The 25,666-nt window shown below is 43.2% G+C and overlaps 1 protein-coding gene across 4 annotated transcripts in view; it reads left to right on the top strand.

Annotated features, from left to right (window-relative positions):
- Nucleotides 1-25,666, top strand: part of LOC138964732 (inositol 1,4,5-trisphosphate-gated calcium channel ITPR1-like) — a 194,835-nt gene that overhangs the window by 96,856 nt on the left and 72,313 nt on the right. For 2 of the 4 annotated variants that reach the window (XM_070336764.1, XM_070336762.1), the window contains exons 27-35: nucleotides 6,217-6,309; nucleotides 7,202-7,342; nucleotides 7,741-7,866; nucleotides 8,990-9,190; nucleotides 9,714-9,965; nucleotides 10,595-10,720; nucleotides 12,451-12,579; nucleotides 14,142-14,162; nucleotides 17,624-17,744. In XM_070336764.1, coding sequence (XP_070192865.1) covers nucleotides 6,217-6,309; nucleotides 7,202-7,342; nucleotides 7,741-7,866; nucleotides 8,990-9,190; nucleotides 9,714-9,965; nucleotides 10,595-10,720; nucleotides 12,451-12,579; nucleotides 14,142-14,162; nucleotides 17,624-17,744 — 1,210 coding nt within the window. The remainder of the gene's footprint in view (nucleotides 1-6,216; nucleotides 6,310-7,201; nucleotides 7,343-7,740; nucleotides 7,867-8,989; nucleotides 9,191-9,713; nucleotides 9,966-10,594; nucleotides 10,721-12,450; nucleotides 12,580-14,141; nucleotides 14,163-17,623; nucleotides 17,745-25,666) is intronic. The other 2 variants (XM_070336765.1, XM_070336763.1) reach the window with 1 other exon arrangement.

Genomic DNA, 25,666 nt, shown 5'->3' with positions numbered 1-25,666 from the left:
AAACATTACATTTACTAAAAACGGAATGTTTTGCTTTGTCAATGGTTAAACGTTCCATTAAATTACATATTCCTACTCCGAATCACATGTAGCATTGACACAATCGGAGATGCTAGGTTCTGAAAAGGCTAACCGTCTAAGGGAAGCAACCCCAACCACAAAAAGTGTAAACGTAGCCATGGTAATGACCATACACCCGGGGAGTTACCTCCCATCGTGCATGCCATGTCACTACTGCTACTGAACACGTGGTTCATATCATTCGACCTTACAGCTTTCGAGGGAGCAGGTTGTTGATTTTTGGGCTCCCCTGTGGCTGCACTGTTTGGTGTTGTTTTGACACCCACCGGCCACGTTACCGTCTATCTTGCCTCCTGCTTCGTAGTTGGTGAGCTCTTTCCATTTTGGTCATTATTTTGACAGGAAATTTGTTGTAGTTGCTGATTTTCGTCCGTGTTTGGACCTGTGATATTTCAGTGACTACTGTTGGCCGCCATTTTTGTTGTCAGCATGAGTTGACAGATTTTGTGGCTAGGCCGATGTATTTTGGAGGTAAACGTAATTTTACCTTCTTACTTGCTTGCTGCTTGGTTTAGTTGGTAAGCTTGTTCCTTCTTGTCTTTAGTTTGACAGGAATTTATCTATAGTTGCTGACTTTTTGTCCGTTTGGACTCCTAAATGCGTTTCAGTAACTTATCTTGTGGCCGCCACTTTCGGTTGCTCAGCTTTCCTGACAGCTTATTTATGTGGCTAGGCCTATGTTATGGTGAGGTTCTCCTTACTTTACCTGCGTTTTTGCCTTCTGCTTTGTTAGTTGGTAAGCCATTTCATATTTCGTCATTACTTTGACAGGAATTTTTGTTATTGCTTAATTTTCGTCCGTTTTGGACTTCTAAATTTTGTCCAGTAACTTATCGCTTGGCCGCCATTTTGTGTATCAGCGTTGCTGACAGTGGTTTACTTGGCTAGGCTTTAGCAGGTATCTACCAGTCCGTAGGACTGGTCGTGGTTTCGGATTTAACATGTTTGTTATGTTTTGTTCGTTACTCTTTCTGCCTCGAACAAACACTTTGTGGGGCAGTCATATACTGTTGTACGTCCTGTTTCTTCTCCTCGCCTTCTCTGCCGTTAGCAGATCAGGTGTTGCAGGTGTCTGCGTTATCTTTGTGAAGAAATTTTCGCGTTCCAAGCCTGCGTCTTCCGTTGGTCCCGCTGTCTGTGGGCGACGTCACCTTGTTGGCTTCTTTGACGCTTCCGGCCGAGACGTTGTCTAGGGCGGATGTTTTGCTTCTTCGTCTTCTACCGCTGTGGTTGGCGATTCAAGTAAGTCGAGCTGGTCCACAGGCCCTCGTGAGGCCGTCGGACAGTCCCTGCTGGGACACAGCTCTTTTCGGCGGGTTCACGACCCGCAAACCCCTGTTCAGTCGCACCCTGGCTTCACTGAAGACCATTGTGTGGCTGAGCAATGGCGGCAGTTGGTTCCGGCTACTTCTCCGACGTACGCACCCGCTGGGGTCGTTTCCGGAGTTGTCTAGCCGTTTCCGACTGCTGCGCTTCTGGCACTCGCCGGAAGCATAGGTCCCCCGATGTACGCACCCGCTGTGGTCGTTTCCGGGGTTGACCAGGTCCCCCGATGTGCGCACCCGCTGTGGTCGTTTCCGGGGTTGACCGGACGTTGCCCCCCGGGCATTCGTCCTCTGTTCAGTCGCACCCTGGTTTCCTCGAAGACCATTGTGTGGCGGAGCAGTGGCGGTAGCCGTTTCCGGCGCTGCGCTTCCGGCACTCGCTGGAAGCATAGGTCCTCTGACGTACGCACCCGCTGTGGTCGTTTCCGGGGTTGACCGGACGTTGCCCCCCGGGCATTCGTCCTCTGTTCAGTCACACCCTGGCTTCCTCGAAGACCATTGTGTGGCGGAGCAATGGCGGTAGCCGTTTCTGGCGCTGCGCTTCCGGCACTCGCTGGAAGCATAGGTCCTCTGACGTACGCACCCGCTGTGGTCGTTTCTGGGGTTGACCGGACGTTGCCTTTAGGGCATTCGGGCTTCCGGCCTCCGTCCTCGCATTCGGCGCTTCCGCTTTTCGCGGTCTCGTCTGGTGCTTTCCGGCTCCGCCCGGATTTACTGCTCCTTTCGCTTCCACTTCCTCCCGGATGTCGGTAGCTGAGGAGCAACGCCAGCCCTTCGGGCAGGTGGTGTCTCAGCTCTGGCCGATGTAGTCAGCGTTTCAACCTTCGGTTGTCGCGTCGACTGCCGTTCCGGTTCCTGCGGCTGCAGACTTGCCGTCTTTTCTCTCTTAGCCTGGTCGAGGCATGAGTTAGGACGACGTCGGGGGGGACGGATTTCCGGTTTTCCGGTTATGCCGTTTCACCGGCCTTCCACCAGTACGTGGACTTCGGTTTTTTCGCCGGTTGTGTCGGACATTCAGTCTGTCGTCAGCGATTCCACACGTGCTGGTTATTGGGAAAAAGGCTTAACGCTGTCCTCTAAGCTGCGGCAGAGGTCACGTCGAAGGTTTTCCCGGGCGGGGCTTCGGCCTCCTACACTTCCTGTCTGGAAGCATAGGTTCTCCATCACAAGCGCACGTAGTGGCTTGTCTGGGGTTGATCGAGGACTGGCCTACGGGCGTTCGGGTTCCGGCCCCAGTCCTCTTCTGTTCTGTCTCACTCTTGTTCCGTCGTGGGCATTTGTGTTTCACCAGTGCGGCAGCCGTTGTCGGCTTGGTGTTTCCGGTTTTACTGGAAGCATAAGTCCTCCATTTCAAGTACACGTTGCGGTTTTGACTGGAGTTGACAGATGACTGGCCTACGGGCGTTTGGGCTTCCGGCCTCAGTCTTCTCTATGCATCTTTCGCTTCCGTTTTTTGCGGTTTTGTCTGCTGCATTTCCGGCTCTGTTCGGATACACTTCTCCTCTCCCTGACACTCCTTCGGAGGTCGGTGGGTGAGGAACAGCGGCTGGCCTACGGGCATTTAGGCTTTTAGCCTCAGCCGGGGCAGTCTTCACTTTACCTGTTGGGTGTTGCGTTTACTGCCTAGTCAGTTCGGGTGGCCCTGGACGTTTCCCCTATTCACGACCGTCAGTAGGGGGATAAGTCAGGTCTTTTTCCGGTTGGATGGTTTTCCGGTTTCCGGTCATCTCATTCATCAGTTTACCACCAGCAACTGTGACTTCGGTTTGCGTTCGTAGCTGAGCTATTCTGGTTCTCAGTCTTTAGTCAGCAATCGAACACGTTCTGGATTTCCGTCGCAGCCCAAGCTTCGGCTCAGGATTTCCCTTGGGTGCATCGACATTGGTGGCTTCCTTGTTGTCGATGTCGGACTTCCGTTCCGTGAAGATAGGATGTTTTTCTACTTCCGGTTCCTTAGTCACCTTTTGTAGGTACCACGGTTTGCAGGTTTTGGCTAGGCCATCTCCTCCCGAAGGTGGTATCTCTAGTGTTTTGGTTCTGCCGCGGTTTCTACTATGGTTCAGTTCCGGAACATGCTCAGCCTTGGCTGGCTTCGGCTACACGGGCTTCACCTTTTGTTCCTTCTTGCTTATTCAGCCTTTGGAACTTGCCTCCTTTCTCTACTCTGTTGGCCAGCCCTTGCTAGGGTGAGCATGGAGCAGATGAGGCTGCCCTTCCTTCTCTACGCTCGTACGGCGGGTGTCGGAGGGACTCGTTTCTTTCGCATTCTCAGTTCCCTGAACAGTCAAAGAGAGTCGCTTAAACTTTGCCTGCAGTAGAGATTCAGTCGAGTAGAGATCACCAGGTCTCTGACTGCTTTACAAAGGTTGAAGGAAGGTAGGGCTAGCATACTCAGAAACATGCTTAGCAGAAGCATGCTCATTCCTCTGGTTAAGCTAAGCTGGCAGCCAATAGGCAGCCTTGGCCGGGCAACAGCCATTCCACGTTGCGGCGATGGTGGTTGTTGCCTTCCCGTTTCTTGTGGCTTGTGGGGTTCTCTGGCTTCAGGTTACCCCTGTTTGGCCACAAACGTTCGGACTTTGGTCCTTGTTGTCTTTCATCGAGTCGGACTCTGTCTTTCTCTAGTGATCAGACGCGTTCTGGTGTTTCGTCCAAACTTAAGGTTCACTTGAGTTGGCCTCGGAAGTTACATTCAGGTTTTCCTGAGGGGGCATTGTCTTGGACAATGGATGTTTGAGGAGTAGTTCTTTGTGGCTTTCCTCCTCTCTCTCAGGTTTTGGCTACTCTTCTCCTTCGGGCAGAGGTTTAGTTAAGGTTCGGTTCCTGTGACTTCAGTCTTGGGCCTTTCCTCTCTTCTTCCTCATCTTAGTATGAGGCGAGTCCGGATGACGTCTGTTGGGTCGGGTTTTCTTACAGTCGCCCGGCTACAAAAGGCAACTTTGTCTAGGGCGGTTGTCCGTTTTTCTCCGCGTTGGACTCTGTCTTCAGACAGGGACAGACGCGCTCTGGGTTTCTGGCCAAACTCAGGTAGGCTCTTGATTTGGCTAGGAAGTTAACTGCCTGTTTTTTCCCTGAGAACTCTGGTTTCGGGAGTCTTATGGCTGGCTGGCTTCACGGTTTACGTTTACCAGTCTTGGTTTTCTGCTTTCGGTTTTTGATTCACTCTCGATTACCTTCAAGCAGACTGTTTTGGGAACATTCTGGCTTTTAGCCATTTTGTTTATGGTTGCCAGTCACATCGGTTTTTGACCACCGTGGGTCCTCACTTCCGGTAGCTTACGCACAGTCGTAAGTGGCTGCTGTCGGGTGCTACCTCTCTCCCTGCGTTCGCAGGGACTGGTAGGGGATAACTGGCGACCTTCTATTTGTGAGTTTTCTCTTCGAGGTGGACTCTGGTACTTAGTGCTTGGATGTCTCTCTCTCGCTCTTTCGTGGGGATTGGTCACTCTTATTTTGAGCTGACTTCTTTCTCACAAGCCTTTTGGGCTTTACTACATCCCAAGGTTTGCAGACTTTGGCATGGTTGTCTTAGGGTCACCGCGGGGGTTCGTCCTTCTCAGTTGAGGGGACAACCTTACGCACGGATCTTCTCAGGACATTAGCATTTCCTTCCAATAAAGGGGGGGGGGGAAGCTTGTCTTTCCCTTGGCTCGCCAGGGTTATTAATCCAGGGCTTGGGTCTATTCCTGTGCTGTTTTTTACGGCTAGGAGATTGGAAGAAGTGCTGAGCACAGCTTTCTGGATCTCTGAGGTTGTCTCTTTCGCTTTGCCTGAGATACTTCTCGGCTGTCAATCAGGACTTTCCTTGGTTCCCTCACTGCCTGTTGGCAGTGGGCCAGCCCTGGCAAGGGCTTTTGAGTGGGTTAGATTTTCTTTCCCACTGGGACCGCCCTGATTCTTTGGCAGCGGTCCAGGTTTTTGGCAAGGTTTTTTGAGTGAGTTAGATTTTTCTTTCCCACCGCCTTGTTGTTGTAATCTGCTACATGTGATTCGGAGTAGGAATATGTAATTTAATCGAAAATTTTATTGTAAATTTTCATTTAATAAATATACCTACCCGAATCACATAGTATATTCCCTCCCGCCAACCCCGCTTTTGATTTGGAGAATTTATTCTTTAGGTCGAATGATATGAACCACGTGTTCAGTAGCAGTAGTGACATGGCATGCACGATGGGAGGTAACTCCCCGGGTGTATGGTCATTACCATGGCTACGTTTACACTTTTTGTGGTTGGGGTTGCTTCCCTTAGACGGTTAGCCTTTTCAGAACCTAGCATCTCCGATTGTGTCAATGCTACATGTGATTCGGGTAGGTATATTTATTAAATGAAAATTTACAATAAAATTTTCGATTTATAACCTACAATTACCGGCACGGTTGGCCTGGTGGTAAGGCGTCCGCCCCGTAATCGGGAGGTCATGGGTTCGAACCCCGGCCGGGTCATACCTAAGACTTCAAAATTGGCAATCTAGTGGCTGCTCCGCCTGGCGTCTGGCATTATGGGGTTAGTGCTAGGACTGGTTGGTCCGGTGTCAGAATAATGTGACTGGGTGAGACATGAAGCCTGTGCTGCGACTTCTGTCTTGTGTGTGGCGCACGTTAAATGTCAAAGCAGCACCGCCCTGATATGGCCCTTCGTGGTCGGCTGGGCGTTAAGCAAGCAAACAAACAAACCTACAATTCTTGTGTTTTTTATTCTGAATTTTGGAACGTCAGCAGTCTATCTCAGTATCTGTTTTTGGATTTTGGATGAAATTATTTGCTGTGATTTCTGCACATTGGACCTGATTTTCCCTTGTATGTGCAGACCATGGTGGGTGACCAAGGATCAGCCATTGACCAAGACATCGGTCCTCCCATCAGTGGGGACTCTAAGGATAACTACAAGACCATCAAAGCTGTGAGTTGGTGTTACTTTCCCTCGTTATAGTGGTATCAACATGTGTTGATTCTCTGTATTACATGTAGGGGCCTGGTAGCTCAGTTGGTAGACCATTGGACACGTGATCCTGTGAGTTGGTCTTATTTTTACTTTTTAAAGCGGTACAGTCGAACCTGCCCTTGTGACCACGTATTGAAAGTGACCACCTGCCTGCCCACAACAACCACTCAGAAGCATCCCAGACGACTTTTTCTTCCATAAATGTCACCTTTCCATTGCGACCACCTGTCTTTAGCTGCTACTTTTGGTCGGTTCCCTGGGTAGTCATTACAGACAGGTTCGACTATCAACATGTGTAGATTCCCTAGTATCACATGTGGGGGCCTAGCAGCTCACCTGGTAGAGCACTAGAAGTGTGATCCTTGGGTCACGGGGTTCCAATCCAGGCCGGAACGGACAAGGGTCAACTTAATCGGCAGACTCAGATATGGTATCCATGTCCCAATCCCTAGTTTCATTGCTGTGGCACGTTTAAGACCTCGGTCATTCTGCCAGGAATTTGGCTGGTTGATTAATTACACCTAACACGCCCACACCTGGGCAGCTTAAAATAAAACTAGAGAGAGCAGAAAAGAAACAAAAAACCAAGAGAAAGGGCTGGTATTTTGATAATTGTGTGTGTTGGACAGCAGTACCTTCATTACGTAATTGGTCGATGTTTGACCAAAAAAATATGAATCAATGCAGCCTTTGTTCTGTTTTAAATGGACATGCAATGTCCCTTTTTCAAGTGTACTGTAAAGGTCTTGAAATTCAATGCTGTATCATAAAAGTCCGAACAACAACAAAAAGAAGTAGTACTGTATTGCATTACTGAAAATATGCTTGTTGATAAGTATTTTGTCCACAGATTTTGAGCCGCCTGACCCGCCTGTGCCTACAAGACCTGGGCGTAGAGGTGAAAAAGCCCCGTAAACATGAGCAGCGACTGTTAAAAAACATGGGAGCTCATCAGGTGGTGTTGGATCTGCTCAAAATTCCTTACGATACGGTAAGTACGCTCCACTGTTTTTCTGCCTTGGGTTTATGCATACAATAACAAACGCACGCACGCACGCACACACGCACACATGCTCTCACATACACACACACACACACACACACACACACGCATGCACGCACGCACGCATGCACGCACGCGCGCATGCATGGAACTCCCTTCCTTTTTAGGACTTGCCATACTTTTAAGACTCTACTTTTTCATATTTTCTGTTCATAAGGTCTGCAAATGTACTGCCATTTTAAGCAGCTGAAATAATTGTTTTCAGATTTTTGGCAGTGTTCTTTTTTTGTATCATTTTATTTATTTTTTTTTTTTACTGCAGCGGACGTGTGAAATTGTTGCAGATTTCTCATGATCATTTAAATGATTTATGTGTATAATTGCAGGGCATGGATACGAGGATGTCTGAGGTCATGAAACTTGCCCATGAGTTTCTGCAGGCTTTCTGCCTGGGCTACCAACCCAACCAGAACATCCTGAACGGTTCATTGGATCTTTTCCTGTCACCTGGGGTACTGTACTTTGTCTTTTTATTTTGTGGTTTTGATTCAATAATTTGGAGATACTGTTCATGCAGGGATGTGTCAGTTACAGAGCTAAAATTGAGTAATTCTATACCTAGTATTAAGCCTTACAAGCTGTCTAAACAAAGTTCTGTTAAAGGCACACTCCTTCCTGTGTAAATGGTTTGGTTTACTGTCTGAGACTGATCTGGCCAGGGGGAAGAATTTACCCGATGCTCCCCAGCATGTCGTAAGAGGCGACTAACGGATTCTGTTTCTCTTTTTACCCTTGTTAAGTGTTTCTTGTATAGAATGTAGTCAATTTTTGTACAGATTTTAGCCAAGCAGTATGTAAGAAATGTTAAGTCCTTTGTACTGGAAACTTGCATTCTCCCAGTAAGATAATACATTGTACTACGTTGCAAGCCCCTGGAGCAAATTTTTGATTAGTGCTTTTGTGAACAAGAAACAATTGACAAGTGGCTCTATCCCATCTCCCCCCTTTCCTCGTCGCGATATAACCTTCGTGGTTGAAAACGACGTTAAACACCAAATAAAGAAAAGAAAAGAAAAGGCTTTTACAGTAGATTAGACCGTTTCTCCGCTTGGTTACATACCAAAAATGAACAGCCTTGGAGCTCTTTGTGGTGAGTTGGAACTTGTCAATTTATTTCATTGAACAATTCCAATTTACCACAGCAATCAGTGTTGATTTTTCGTATGTTTGCAAGTGGAGGAATGGTATTCCCATGTAAAAGTCAATGCTAGATTCAAGACACTAAGTGAAACTTTTGAGTGACTCGCAGCCTTATTTGCTTGGTAAATATTTAATTAGCTAATACATATCATCAATCTAGCAACTTACAGCAGTATGTTTTCTTGCCTCACACTTGAAGTTTGAATTCAATTACGGCACACTGTTCCATGTCATCGTAGTAGCTTCCCGGGGGTAAATATAAGTCTTCCAGCCAGCAGCAATTAAGAAAAGTAAAACAAGATATAAATACATTATCATTATTATTATTGTTTATTATCTTAAAATTAGCTGAGATATATTATTATTATTTTTATCGTAATATAATTCATGGGTGATTGTGTCCCACACAACAATTATTTCTCCTGACTACTGCAGGTACTGGAGGCACAGACGATGCGAGCCATTTTCCAGGACAACGCTTCGCTGTGTAACGACGTGACTGAGCGGGTCATCCAGCACTTTGTGCACAGCATCGAGTCCCACGGGCGTCACGTGCACTACATAAAGTTCCTGCAAACCATAGTCAAGGCAGAGGGAACCTACATTCGTCGCTGTCAGGATCTGGTCATGGCAGAGGTAAGCTGTTGTTTGATTTTGGATTGGTTGGTGTGTCGGGGAAATAGGCGAGGGATTTATTTCCCAGAAACAACTTTTCTGCAGACTCTCCTCGGTGTCCGAATACCCCCCGTGTGCATGTATGTGCACGATAAAGAACCTAAGTTCACAGCGATAGTCTTAGGGCTTGGGAACATGAATACACACATGCAGGAAAAAGATTTTAAAAAATTGGAAGCGCCTTACTGTATGGCAGCTCGCTTACCCCAGTGAGAAAGCAGCCTGAATTTACATGAGAGTTACCTCACAGGACTATATAAAAACTTATCTTATCTTATTCTTATCCTTGGTTGTTTGGTTGGTTTTCTTTTCTTTTGTTCACTTATTTAATGTTTGCATGATAAGGATAAGCCAGACAAGAGTGCAGTTTTGTAAGAATAGCATTATGTAGTCTGTTGGTATGAGTTGATCTGACTATAGACATTTTTTAAAGTGCAGTGAAGAATATAACGATTATCTCAAATTCTGTGCCTGTAATTTTCAGCTGGTGAGCGCTGGAGAGGAAGTACTGCTCTTCTACAACGATCGGGGCTCCTTCATGACACTGATCGATCTGATGCGGTCGGAACGACATCGCACCGATGATCGCAGTCCGCTGCAGTACCACATCAACCTGGTGCAGCTTCTGGCCCTATGCACGGAGGGGAAGAACGTCTACACCGAGATCAAGTGTCACTCTCTCCTCCCCCTGGACGACATCGTACGCGTCGTCGCCCATCCTGATTGCATTCCTGAGGTAGAGTTGTGTGTGTAAAGAAGGGTGTGTGTTTAAGTGTAGGTGTATCTCTACCCCTGGACGACATTGTACGCGGCGTCACCCATCCTGATTGCATTCCTGAGGTACGGTTGTGTGTGTAAAGAAAGGGGTTGGGTGTAGGTGCAGGTATATTATTATGAATGCCAGTGCGGGTACACATACATGCTGGTATGGGCATGTGAACACATCGTGCAAGCATGAACACATGGCTGTGCATTTATGAAATCACAAACAAAACCCAAATGCACTCGCACACACTTTCACACCCCAAAATCTGTTGTGCTCCAGCGTATGGTCAGTGCTTTGTGTGTGTATGGGTGCATGCGCGTGTGTGTGCTTACATGTGTGCATGTGTGTCTGAAATGTATGTGTGCGTTCATGAGTGCATGTTGTAAAGACAGTGAACAAAAACTGTACTCCTGCATCATTCTTTACAGGCAGGGTGGGTGCGTAAAAGAATAATTTCCATTTTATTGTAACATTTCAATGGACAATAAAGTGTTGTTATTAATATTGTTATTGTTATTGTTATTGCAATCCATACTATTTTGTCCAACCAATATAACCAACGCAAGCTCCCCTCACTGTTCCTGTTGCCATGATTTCAGGTGAAGACGGCGTACATCAACTTTCTGAACCACTGCTACGTAGACACAGAGGTGGAGATGAAGGAGATCTACACCAGCAGACACATGTGGACCCTCTTCGAGAACTTCCTGGTGGATATGGCCATGGTCAGTGACAAACAGCTGTGGAAAGTTTCAACTTCATTTTGTGCAGGAATTAGGCCGTTTGACCACTACAGGGGAACCCCAAACCCCCAATCCCTTCCCCAGTTTAAGACTCTCGTCTGTTTTCTCAGATTTGTTGTAACTTTTTCAGGAAACCAAAAAACACGAAAGTTTAAACTTTTGGAACGTTTAATTAGGACTTTTTTTTTTAAACGACATATTCACAAGAACCTTGACCTAATGGCAAAATAAAACAATGTTGCTTCTTTTTTTGGGGACTGTTTTTAAGCACTCTGTCAGCTTTATTGGAGTATTTTTCGGGTGGTAGTAACCTGCGTAAAGTTCATTCTTCTGCTGATTTTAAAGTTAATCTAAATGTTAGTACAGCAGTCCCTCTCATGAACGGACACCCTTGGGCCATAGCAAAACTGTCCGTACATTGCAGGTGTCCGGTCACGGGAGGGGTGACCACACCACCCCCTCCCCCATACACTCACACAGAGACACACAAACAACAGGATTGAGTCTATGCTAATCACTTCTTGTGGCTACTAAACAATAACAATAAACTCCTAATACTTCTTTAAACGTTCTGTAAAAAGGATTTGTATGAAAAGTGTTGAAAAGAAGAGATAAAATAAATCCTCAAGGCAGTGAACACACTCACCATGCACTGACATACGAAAGCAGCCACACAAACACAGCACAGAGGAGCGTGTGCAGATGCTTTGCAAGAATAAGCTTGAAAACCAGTTTGAGTAAATAGCAGCAGATAGAGCTGCATGTCATTATCAAGTAATTTATTTGTTTCTTGTCTGGCTTTATTGACTGCATGCCAATCATGTGGCATGGCAGTGACTTTTCACTCTTCAGTCGGAAATACACTGTACATAACACAGCTCCCACTCTCCCTCACTAATGCCTACCCCAAGCCGTGACAACTGATGCTTGGAAATTGTGTGGAAGAGTACACCTCTCTATTTCTCTCCAATGCTCTTCCTGCTGACATGCGGTGGCACCGGACACCCCACAGAGTTTAGCCAGCTAACCCTCCACCCCCCCCCCCCTTTCTCTCTCTCACTCCCTCCAGCCATGTACTGTTGGGGGCTGTGGCCAGAGAGGCCAGCTGCACTGTTCACTCAGAGCAAAACCAGTTGACTGTGTCGTAACTTTTGACAAAGCAAGACAACTGAAGGGTTCATAGATTAGGCAACCGACTCACTGGTCAAAGCTGAGGGGAAACAAGAGTATCTTGTCAATGAAAGAGGTTACACACAGACACACGATGGGTACACGTGCACTCAAGTTATCAGTGACTGTCATCACACCATTGCGGCTGTGATCTTTGTACCAAGAGCCGGACTGCTCTGTTATCGATTTTGTTGTGGTGAAAATTTGACGATGGTCTGTCCGTACATTGGAGGTATGACCTGCTGTTGGGACCGAAAATGAGTGTCCGCGTCCACGTTTTGCAGGTGTCCGTTTAAGGGGGGGCAAATATAGAAGGAAAACACTCCGTGCCGAGCAAATGTGTCCGTACATGTCAGGTGTCCGCTCACGCCGGGGGCCGTACATTGCAGGGACTGCTGTACACATGATTGTGTTAGAATTATTGTGGCATTTTGTCATCGGCATTCATGCATGCCTTTAGTTAAATTTGTATAAAGTTTTGATGTGAAGCCTTCAGGTGAATTTTTCTTAAGTTTTTATTTATGTCATATTCTTGCCTCTAGGTGTGCAACTCCACGACAGATCGGAAACATGCAGACGTGCAGCTTGAGAATTATGTGACGGATACCGTCATGAGTATCATCACTACTTTCTTCAGTTCCCCCTTCTCCGACCAAAGCACAAACCTTCAGGTACATTGCACATTACGTTCTTTCTGATTGTGTTTGTTCTCTTTTTTTTCATAGAACTTTTCTTACGTTTGGTAATCAGTGTGTGCTCTTTGTGTCATAACTTTGAGGCAATGTAACAGTGTGTTTTGTTTAATTTTTGTAGGTCTTGTTGTGTATTCATACTGCTTTTAATACCACACTAATTTTTGGATAATTATGTAATTATTTATCGTTAACTCAGTGTTGTCAACTTTGTATTTTGTATAAGTGTGTATCATTGTAAATGCATGAAGTGTGAATCTGTTCAACATACTTTTCTGTTTCTAAAGTTGTCTCTTCTTTGCTTTCTGTTGTTCGGTGTACATGTGTTTAAGAAGGGAATTTAAGTATGCATGAAAGCTTGACAATGTACGTTTGGATTTGGTGACACATCATTCATTCAGGCGGGGGATAGTACATATTAATTATGTGTGCATGGTGGCGCATTTTACAGTCAGACTTGTCTACAACCACTACCCAAGGAAGCAACCAAAAGTGGTCCTTATTATGGTGGTGGATGTGTTGAGGTGGATTATATAGGAAAGAACCCCGTCAGGTTTCTAAAGGTGAATTATATAGGAAAGAACCCCGTCAGGTTTCTTCGGGTGGTCGTAATGGGTAGGTGGTCGTTATCAAGAAGTGGTCGCCTGTAGAATCGGAGGGAAGAGTCAACAAGTCTGAGTTGTACCTTTCTTCTACTCGCCACTCCCCTTGTTTTGCTTTTAAGGTTAGCAATTTGTACATTTATTATAGATCAATTTAGGTTTGTTTTGGGTGTGTGTGTGGAGGAGGGGGGGGTGGTAGTTGAGTATTTGTAGCATTCAAAAGGAGACAAATTGTTAATGTACCCACTCTTTGCGAGTTCTGTCCTATGTTAGTTTTTTTAATTTTATTCATGGAGGATCATCATCCCTGGGACTATCTTATGTCAAGAGAGTAGATTTTTGTCACCGGTTCCACGTTGGAAGGGAGGGGGGAAGACGCATTGCATGTCTGCATTGATAAACCATCTGCATAATTATGATAATATTTTTGCTTCATATCATTTCATTGTTAGTTCCTGTTTCATCAGCAGTCTGGTACATATTCTTTTTTGTGGGGTTTTTCTGTGACTTATTTTGTTATGGTGTGTTTGCATCTATGTTTGTTTGTTTTAGTTCATTAATTTCTAAAGCCTGAGTTATATTCAGTTGCATTTCAGACGTGCCTTTATCTTTTATAAACGTATTTGTTTCTTTCAAGAAAATGTGACAAATATGTCTGATGTTTCTGTTGTCACTTGTAAACATTTGCATGCATGTTGTTTGAAATTTCATATGCATATGTTTATTTACTTGCATGTGAATCAAGCTTTACTCTTTGTCTAATGTTATTTTACTCTTCAGAAGTATTTAATCATTGAACAAAAATCATACTGCATTATATCATGCTATGTTTAATTAGTTTCATGTTTTGTTCATCTGTATTAATTGATAGTTATATTAATTTTATTGTGTAATAAATTACGCACGCTTAAGCACTTTGTCGTTGGTTTCTACACACAGGTTCATCTGTTTGCCTCAGAGGTATATTGATCAGATACAAACTTTCTGCAAGTTTGACAAATTATCACAAAACTTTTGCAATTTAGATAACATCTTGAGAGCATCTTTCTGAACCTTGGGTTTAGCGTGACAGGGGCTAGAGCTATGTGATGTGTAACGTTGTGCATAATGCTGTTGATTCCTCCGCTTCTTTGGACAATGTATTTCCTCACTCTCATCTCTCTGTACTTTCTCTGTGTTTCATGACTATGAAAAACAGGAGTATGATGTAAGACGGTTTCATCCCAGATTCTTTGTGTGTTCCCAGTGTTCGTTTTGTGCAAAATCGTAATGTTTCACCCCCATCGTTTTCTTTCTTGATGAAATATGTGTAAATTGTCAGTATGGTGGTCAAAGTGAAGTAGTTTTTATTTTTTAAACATCGGAAAATTGAGATAGTTTTTTCTATATTTCATATTTTGAAGGCAGAAATATTAATGCATGAGTATTTCATGAGCACACGCCAGAGAGCTCCAAATGGTAGTCTGTCTGTCTTCATGATTGTGTCTTCACTTGTTTGTGTGTTTCCAGCATGTCAACATTAATAATACAATTTGATATGAACAAATATCTGCGGTTAGTGAGCATCATGTGCTTAGATTTGTTCATCCACTAGTATAACTATAAGTTTGTGATGACCTTGAGTTTAAAAAAAAAATCAGATTAGCTGTAGATTTAAATTACTGCATGTTTGTTTGTGTCAATTTTGTCAATCATCAATCTTTGGCTGGTACATTTTCTGTAGTTCATTAGTCACTTTGCTGCAGTTTCCAGGCAGCGTATTACTCCAGACAACACACTCTTTGCATAATTTTGCGCACACACTTTTTTGTTGCAAGCATAAATACAATTACAGTCCTTTTTTGTACTCTGTAACACATGAAAGCCTGGGTCATCTGTGAATAGATTTTGTTATGTTTTTTATTGAGTCACTTGAGAAAAAGTGACTCTATATGTAATCGGTCAGTGTTAGTCTGTCCGGCCGGCCGGCCGTCCGTAGACACCACCTTAACGTTGGACTTTTCTCGGAAACTATCAAAGCGATCGGGCTCATATTTTGTTTAGTCGTGACCTCCAATGACCTCTACACTTTAACGATGGTTTCGTTGACCTTTGACCTTTTTCAAGGTCACAGGTCAGCGTCAAAGGAAAAATTAGACATTTTATATCTTTGACAAAGTTCATCGGATGTGATTGAAACTTTGTAGGATTATTCTTTACATCAAAGTATTTACATCTGTAGCCTTTTACGAACGTTATCAGAAAAACAAGGGAGATAACTAGCCTTTTCTGTTCGGCAACACACAACTTAACGTTGGGCTTTTCTCGGAAACTATAAAAGTGACCGGGCTCAAATTTTATGTGAACGTGACTCATTGTGTTGTGAATAGCAATTTCTTCCTGTCCATCTGATGCCTCATATAATATTCAGAACTGCGAAAGTGACTCGATCGAGCGTTTGCTCTTCTTGTTTTTATGATGCTCGTATTATCCTGTATAAATTAGCCTAAACAAATCTATGATGGGAAGCAATTAATTGCTTACACAAGAAGAAAAGTACCTTTAATTGTTAGTAGTCCATGTGCAAAATACTTTTATCAGGGTTTGGATTTTTTCTTTTCCATTTTTGAATTGAAATATTTTAAAACTGAAGCAATTGTTTTTGTTTGTTAAATCTTTCTTTCTTTATTTGTTTGTTTGTTATTTGATTGATTGTTTGTTTGTTTGTTCCATCAATTATCTCAAAGCATCATGCGTACAGCTCTGAAAGAAACTGTTTAATGGTGCAGGTTGAAGATGGTATGATATATTGTGCGCATGATTTAAAATCTTTCCAATGTAAGTTCATGATTTCTTTCAAGAGGTGGTTTTCGAACCCAGTTTCAAAAATTTATCATAGATGACCCAAACTTTGTTATAATCAATGTAACCAGTGCACCTGTTCACGTAGAAGATAGTGCTAGTAGTACATGTACCTGCCAGTTTATAGAAGATAGTGCTAGAAGTACATGTACCTGCCAGTTTATCTTAGGATCTTAGGATTTATGCACCCTTTTATTGTGAATGACTTCAAAACCTCCAGTGCATCTTCGGTCTAGTTTTGAGACTCAGACTGGTCTTTAAACTTTGGAAAGGGTGTAGGGTATCATTGATAGTCTGTAATGTGTTACATATACCCCATTTTTAGAAACGTGGAGTCACGCTCCCTTTATTTGTCATGCATGGCATTCAGATATTATAACTGCAGATGTTGAAATAGAAAAAAAACCAGCATCGTTACTATGCTCCCCAGCATGTCGTAAGAGGCGACTAACGGATTCTGTTTCTTCTTTTACCCTTGTTAAGTGTTTCTTGTATAGAATATAGTCAATGTTTGTAAAGATTTTAGTCAAGCAGTATGTAAGAAATGTTAAGTCCTTTGTACTGGAAACTTGCATTCTCCCAGTAAGGTCATATATTGTACTACGTTGCAAGCCCCTGGAGCAATTTTTTGATTAGTGCTTTTGTGAACAAGAAACAATTAACAAGTGGCTCTATCCCATCCCCCCCCATCCCCCCCCATCCCCCCCAGTAAGGTCATATATTGTACTACGTTGCAAGCCCCTGGAGCAATTTTTTGATTAGTGCTTTTGTGAACAAGAAACAATTAACAAGTGGCTCTATCCCATCCCCCATCGCCCCCCATCCCCCCCCCCATCCCCCCCCCCCCCATCCCCCCCTCCATCCCCCCCCCCCCCCCGCCCCCTTTCCCCGTCGCGATATAACCTTGAACGGTTGAAAACGACGTTAAACACCAAATAAATAAAGAAAGAAACAGCCCCTAATTCACTTTCCTGCACATCCACAGGGCGCACTAACAATTGTTAATATATTTTCTGTTGGGAGAGCAGAGTGTGTAAGGGAAAGATTGAACCAGGGTGTTGGAATGATAATATAATCCAAGTGTTATGATAACCTGTAGTTTAGGACATTTATATAGGGATCGACTCGACCTGCTTTGTTGGGGCAGAAACTTTACAACTTTAGTGTTTAATAATGGATGTGTTTGTGTGTGTGTGTGTGTATGTGTGCGCGTGCGTGCGTGTGTGACTGCATGCGAGTGCATGTTTGTGTGTGTTGTGTATGTTTGTTTCATTGTGTTTGTGTGTGTATTGGTTTTGTGTTGGTTTCCTTTTTTTGATTTACAAACAGTTTAATATACAGACTAGTGTAATGAAAACTTTGGAGGTGAATGTATAATTTCTTGTGTGAAAAATATTTGGAACATCTTTACTGTCTCCGGGACTAATAGTTTGTCAGTCAGATATCAGTTGTCAACAAAATAGTGAAAATTTAATAAACAATTGAATTTGTTTAATTCAGAGAGGATAGAAGAATGAACAGATTTTAAGCAGTAGCACAGAAGATCACCATTGTTAACGACAGAACGCTGGACTTTTCAGACAAACCAGCCTGTGTTTGTGAGGCTACTGCAGGGTGCATTCCGCGTTTCTCACTGCCAGTGGCTGACCGGCCCTCAACGCTACCACGTGGAGACCTGTATCAAGACACTGTCTGACAGTGGTATGTTGTTTGTTTGTATTCTGTGTATATTTCTGTCTGTCTTCCTGTGTACTCACTGACAGTGGTTTGTTGTGTGTCTGTATTCTGTCTGTGTGTGTATATATCTGTCTGTCTTCCTGTGTACTGTCTGACACTGGTAATTAATTGCTGTGTGTCTGTATACTGACTGTAGATGTAATATATCGATCGATCTGTCTCTCTTTCTGTGTGCTTGCCTACTTTCCGTTTGTCTTTCAGAGTTACGTTTCTCTGTCTGAATTTAAGTGTGTGCATGTCTGTATTTGAGCCATCTTGTTGCACTGTCTTCAACTTTTTCAAGATTGACTCCTAGTGTAAACCATTGTTGAACACGCACATATGCACTCACTAGATGAATACCCGCTTTGCCGGGTACGGCTTCGCCGGGAAGAAGTCAAGCCGAATACCCGGCTGCGCCGGGGACCCGTGTACGCCGGCTTTGCCGGCGCACCGCACGAAGAAAAGGAGATAAACGTGCAAAACACTGGAGAAGATAAGGAAGAGTAATACCCGGCGAAGCTGGGACAGTGACCTTCTGAAAATAGTATAACGGGAATATGGATTGAGCGTTGTCGACAGTGACCTTCTAAAAATAGAAACGGGAATATGGATTGACGCCACACGAAGGAAGGGAGATAAACGCTGAAAACACTGGAGAAGGTAAGGAAGAGTTACTGGGAATGGATCCAGAGAAAAACCAAAATCGGTTCAGCGCTGCGCGCTGAGAGCACGTGTTGAAATATCTCATCGACCAGGTTGTGTCCAGGGTGTACCTGAATATGGCCACCAAATTTGAAAGAGATCCATCGAGAACTTTGGCCGTGCATCGCGGACACACACACACACACACACACACACACACACACACACACACACACACACACACACACACACACGCGTCGTATATATATATACTAGAGGAATACCCGGCTTCGCCGGGGTGAATCGCGAGACAGAGACAGACAGCGTGGCGGTTCATCACAATCACCTCTGCAGGCGAAGTCCTGTCAAACGGGATTGAGAATTTTAGAGCTTATTTCTTAGCCCTATATTATCTGGTGTGGCTTCTCAAATGCCAGAACATACAGACAGACAAAAGCCGCTAGACCCCATCACAAACAGAACTCTACAATCCACAGGTTTTTGCCCACACACACACACACAAACACACACACAGAGAAGCCGTATATATATATATCTATATCTATATCTATAAATATATAGAGATAGGTGACAGTGTATTTTTCGCGTGGCTATAAATTGATTCGACCTTTTCACTTTGACAGTAAGAACAACTTACGGGTGCAAGGGAAGCGTTCTGGACAGCGCAGTGACATTCTAAAAATAGTAACTCAGAAACGGGAATTTGGGGTGAACGGCGCGAGACAGAGACAGACAGCGTGGCGGTTCACCACAATCACCTTTGAAGGCGAAGTCCTGTCAAACGGGATTGAGAATTTTAGAGCTTATTTCTTAGCCCTATATTATCTGCTGTGGCTTCTCATATGCCAGAACATACAGACAGACAAAAGCCGCTAGACCACATCACAAACAGAACTCTACAATACACAGGTTTTTGCCCACACACACACACAAACACACACACACAGAGAAGCCGTATATATATATGCATATCTGTATCTATAAATATATAGAGATAGGTGAGAGTGTATTTTTCGCGTGGCTATAAATTGATTCGACCTTTTCACTTTGACAGTAAGAACAACTTACGGGTGCAAGGGAAGCGTTGTGGACAGCGCAGTGACATTCTAAAAATAGTAATAGTAACTTACAAACGGGAAAGCCACACGAAGGAAGGGAGATAAACGCCAAACACTGGAGAAGATAAGGAAGAGTTACTTATAATGGTGAAATGAACACAAAAACCAAAATCAGTTCAGCGCTGTGCGCTGAGAGCACGTGTTGAAATATCTCATCGATGATATTGTGTCCGGGGTGTAGCTGAATACGGTGTCCAAATTTGAAAAAGATCCACCGAGAACTTTGGCGTTGTGATGTGGTGTAGCGGCTATGGTGTGTCGGTATGGGGGCCCGGGTAGCTGAGGTGGAACCAAAATAGCTGAGGTGGAACCAAAATCGGTTCAGCGCTGCGCGCTGAGAGCACGTGTTGAAATATCTCATCGATATGCTCCAGAACAGCGCCAAGCCGGAGGACGTTGACGATCTCCTTGGATCCATCTCCAGTTGTTTCACTGACATCAAGAACTGGATGACTGAGAACAAGCTGAAGCTGAACAGTGAGAAGACGGAGGCCCTTCTCGTTGGAACACGACAGAAGATTGCTTCCCTCACTGTGACCGACCTCCAGCTGGATGACGCGACTGTTCCATTCTCCCCTGCTGTCAAGAGCCTTGGCGTCTTTCTCGACTCCACTCTCTCCATGCAGACACACATCTCCTTCATCATCAAGACCTGCTTTTTCCACCTACGACACATCGCCTCCATCCGTCGCTACCTCACCCACGACGCCTGTGTCAAGCTGGTTGTCTCCCTCATCTTCAGTCGTCTGGACTACTGCAACTCCCTTCTGGCTGGCCTCCCCGCCTCATCCATTCATGGCCTACAACGAGTCCAGAACGCCGCTGCCAGGCTGACGTTGAGGAAGACGAAGCGAGACCACATCACCCCCCTACTTCGCTCCTTGCACTGGCTCCCTGTCAACACCCGAATCTCCTACAAACTGTCCACTCTGGTCTACAAGTGTCTCAACGACTCTGCTCCCGAGTACCTTCAATCCTCCCTGGACCTGTACACCCAGCCCTCCGACCGTCCCCTTCGTTCGGCTGCTGACCCTCTCCGCCTCCACATCCCTCGCTCGAAACTCGCATCTGCTGGTCAGCGTGCATTTCCCTCCGCGGGCCCCTCCGTCTGGAACTCCCTGCCGCTTGAGCTTCGCCAGAGCCCCTCTCTTGACGCGTTCAAGAGTAGGTTGAAGACTCAGTTCTTCCCGTAGCTGGCTGCGACTTTCATGCTCGACGTGATGTGTTGTGCCCCAAAAGACATTCTTGTGCTGTGCTCTGTGAGAGGTGTTTTCTTTGTGCTTGATATTATTTTGTTTGGACCTAGCTATTGATGTGTACATTGTTGTTAAACAGTTGTTTGTTGTATGTTTATCAGGGTTTGCTAGTGTGTGATAGGGTTCGTGTCCGTCTGTAGATGTTAGTTTCTTTGTTAGTCCTGTGTTGACAACTCTTCGACAAGCGCTTAGAACTGTACCCACGGAATACGCGCTATATAAGCTTCATATTGATTGATTGATTGATCGATGAGGTTGTGTCCGGGGTCTCTCTGAATAAGCCCACCAAATTTGAAGCAGATCCATCGAGAACTTTGGCCGTGCATGGCGAATACACAAATACACAGATACACAGACACACACACAGACACACACACAGACACACACACAGACACAAGTCGTATATATATATATATATATATATATATATATATATATATATATATATATATATATATATATAGATATATAGATAGATGCATCATAACACATATGCACACCTGTATGTAAACGCTTGCCTGCACACATGCAAGAACACACACACATTCGCACCCACACACACACACGCACGAAAGCATGCTTGCACGCATGCACACACACACACACACACACACACGCGCACACACATACATGTGGCGAGACCCTTATGCTGACTCTTGGTGGGAACCCTCGTAATAGTGACATTTTTTTCCCGCGTGTTTCAATTGATTTTTTAAAACTTTTTCACGTTTGGTTCAAAAGGGTGAGCAAAGAACGATGGCAGATAATACATTCCTTTACACACAAATCTTAGACATGTTTATTTCTAACTACATAATGATGACACACACGCTGTGTGTGTTTTGTGACATAAGGTAGGGTGACAATAGTATTTCTAACCACATAATGATGACACACACGCTGTGTGTGCTTTGTGACAGAAGGTAGGGTGACAATACTTATGCTTTGTTTTTACGGTCTATTTTGACACGTTTCTGCTTTTTTATATTTAGTCAAGTTTTGACTAAATATTTTAACATCGAGGGGGAATCGAAACGAGGGTCGTGGTGTATGTGCGTGTGTGTGTCTGTGTGTCTGTGTGTCTGTGTGTGTGTGTGTGTAGAGCGATTCAGACTAAACTACTGGACCGATCTTTATGAAATTTGACATGAGAGTTCCTGGGTATGAAATCCCCGAACGTTTTTTTCATTTTTTTGATAAATGTCTTTGATGACGTCATATCCGGCTTTTCGTGAAAGTTGAGGCGGCACTGTCACGCCCTCATTTTTCAACCAAATTGGTTCAAATTTTGGTCAAGTACTCTTCGACGAAGCCCGGGGTTCGGTATTGCATTTCAGCTTGGTGGCTTAAAAATTAATTAATGACTTTGGTCATTAAAAATCGGAAAATTGTAAAAAAAAATAAAAATTTATAAAACGATCCAAATTTACATTTATCTTATTCTCCATCATTTGCTGATTCCAAAAACATATAAATATGTTATATTCGGATTAAAAACAAGCTCTGAAAATTAAATATATAAAAATTATTATCAAAATTTATTTTTCGAAATCAATTTAAAAACACTTTCATCTTATTCCTTGTCGGTTCCTGATTCCAAAAACATATAGATATGATATGTTTGGATTAAAAACACGCTCAGAAAGTTAAAACGAAGAGAGGTACAGAAAAGCGTGCTCTGCAGCATAACGTAACCGCTCTTCTTGTCAATTTCACTGCCTATGCCGTGAGCGGTGGACCACGAGTATACGGTCTTGCTGCGTTGCATTGCGTTCAGTTTCATTCTGTGAGTTCGACAGCTACTTGACTAAATATTGTATTTTCGCCTTACGCGACTTGTTATTTTATTATGCTGCTCCATTGAAATATGCAATTGCCGTTGTATTGTAAGTCGGGTTTTTTTAATTTTATTTAGTAATAGGATATATGTATATATTTTTGTTTGCAAATAATTGAACACTTTTATTATAATTATTACTATTTTTGTAATTATTGTGTGCCTTTGTGTAATCGAGATTGGTTTCTATTATGTTTTCCATTCATTTTCAAGCCATAGTTTTATTCTGTAACAGTTTAGTCATTGGTACTGTCTGCGGATTGTCTTTTTTTGTGTGAATTGAATTGAATTTCTTGTTGAAGGTCCAATAAACCATTTACGGTTAAAGCTCGAGTCTTTTTTGTTTTGTAATTTGTTTATATGTGGTAGAGTAATATTCAGAACAACAAATACAATAAACGCACGTTTTGTTATTACAATTATAAAAGAACACATTTCAGCTTTCACAATTGTTTTTTTAATGTCTAGTGTTGGGTTCAGTCTTCCCCATTTGTTTAAAAAAAAGTTGAAATGTAACATTTCAAATGAACAGTGGCATACACTTCTAACAGTTGCTAATACTTCAGGGTACACATTTAAAAAAAATATATAAAAAAAAGCAACAACAACAACAAAAAATTGTGCATTATTGACAGGAATATTGTTCATACACAGAAAAATTACATCAACGACAAATTAGGGTTGACATTTATTCAATAAAACAAATGGCGCGAAATTCTAACCTCCACCAGTATAAACCCCTGATGAGCTAGGGAGGCCAGAGCATGATCAGGTAATCTAAGAGCGGAGGCCATTCATTCATATTACACACAAAACATGGTCAAAACTGGACTGGGTTCAGTCTTCCCAATTTGTTTAAAAAAAAGTTGAAACGTAACTTTTCAAATGAACAGTGGCACAGAGCTGCCAACCCCCCCCCCCCCCCCCCCCCCCCCCATCACGCAAAGGAGTAGCATCCAGAGCCATTTGGAGTAGCATTTCCAAAACAGGAGTAGCAAATGTGCACGACGCAAAACAGCCAAAGATCCAGACATGAGACTTATATTACTGAATGACATTCATACTGATACAGTAACAATACACACTGCCAAGAAGAAGTCAAACTCAGATGTAGCCTTAGTACTTTTTCAGAGAATTTGGTACCGTGGCATGTGCTAGAACTTCGATTAAACTCACACAAAAAAACAAAAACAAAAGAAATAACAATCGTATTTTTTTACTGTTGATCGTAGCAGCGTAGCAAGAATCAAAATCGTAGCAGTTGGCAGCTCTGCACTGGTATACACTTCTAACAGTTGCTAATTTACTTCAGGGTACACATTTAAACAAATATTTTAAAAAAAGCACCAACGAAAAAAACTTTTATGCATTATTGACAGGAATATTGTTCATACACAGAAAAATTACGTCAATGGCAAATTAGGGTTGACATTTATTCAATAAAACAAATGGCGCGAAATTCTAACCTCCACCAGTATAAACCCCTGATGAGCTAGGGAGGCCAGAGCATGATCAGGTAATCTAAGGGCGGAGGCCATTCATTCATATTTGAATGAAAAGGCTTAAAAAATTACACACAAAACATGGTCAAAACTGGGCCGGGTTCAGTCTTCCCAATTTGTTTAAAATAAAATTGAAACGTAACATTTCAAATAAACAGTGGCACAGAGCTCCCCCCCCCCCCATCACGCAAAGGAGTAGCATCCAGCCATTTGGAGTAGCATTTCCAAAACAGGAGGAGCAAATGTGCACGACGCGCTTAACAGCCAAAGATCCAGACATGACTTATATTACTGAATGACATTCATACTGATACAGTAACAATACTCACTGCCAAGAAGGAACATAGCGAAAATAATTAAACTCAAACTCAGATGTAGCCTTAGTACTTTTTCAGAGAATTTGGTACCGTGGCATGTGCTAGAACTTCAATTAAACTCACACAGAAAGAAAAAAAAAAGAAAAAAAAATCTTATTTTTTACTGTTGATCGTAGCAGCGTAGCAAGAATCAAAATCGTAGCATGCTACGCCAAAATCGTAGCAGTTGGCAGATCTGGTGGCATACACTACTAACAGTTGCTAATTTACTTCAGGGTACACATTTAAAAAATTATAAAAAAAAAGCACCAACGAAAAAACCTTTTATGCATTATTGAATATTGTTTATACACAGAAAAATTACGTCAATGGCAAATTAGGGTTGACATTTATTCAATAAAACAAATGGCGCGAAATTCTAACCTCCACCAGTATAAACCCCTGATGAACTAGGGAGGCCAGAGCATGATCAGGTAATCTAGCGGAGGCCATTCATTCATATTTGAATGAAAAGGCTTAAAAAATTACACACAAAACATGGTCAAAACTGGACTTCAAATCAGGATTGCAGCCAATTCTCGTTCTCACTTTTCATAATTTTCGCTTCTTTTGGATCATCCTATTTCGGAGGAAATCTTTCACATTTTTCCAATTTCTGTGCCTGAGCACATCATGTTCTGCACGCATACATTTTTCTATTTCTTTTTTTCCAGGAAGTGTATTTCGTAGAAGAAGAAACTGGTAAAAATGTTTCTCCACAGCTTGTACCTCTTCTTCAGTCCAGGTTCTTCTCCCTGAAACAACAGATCACACAAAATAAAAATACACAACCTTTAAAAGGCTTAGGTGCACGTAACTTCAGATGTTTTAAGGCTTATCCGGCTATATCAGTGTCTAAAGACTTAGTTCTACCAACTGGCGCGATTCAAATACCTCCAGGTTCCAAGCAATTGATTATTGAACATCCGATCAAAATAACCTCAGAGATAGATGAGATTATTTTTAGAACAACTTGGTTCGAACAATGCGTCACAAAACAAATATTTTCTGGTGGGTGTTGTCTGTTGCATTATAGAAAATCACCATTTTCTTTTATCTAAACTGTCTTTGAGCATTATTTTATTGTGATGAAAACATACAACTCAACCTTGTGTAAAAAGATTTAAAGTGAACTCTTTTTTCAAACAATCTAGACACCAACGCAATGTCTG

Source organism: Littorina saxatilis, linkage group LG4, assembly GCF_037325665.1.
Source record: "Littorina saxatilis isolate snail1 linkage group LG4, US_GU_Lsax_2.0, whole genome shotgun sequence".
NCBI lineage: Eukaryota > Metazoa > Mollusca > Gastropoda > Littorinimorpha > Littorinidae > Littorina > Littorina saxatilis.
Note: the sequence above shows the minus strand (reverse complement) of the source record. Positions and strands in the feature narration are given on the sequence as shown.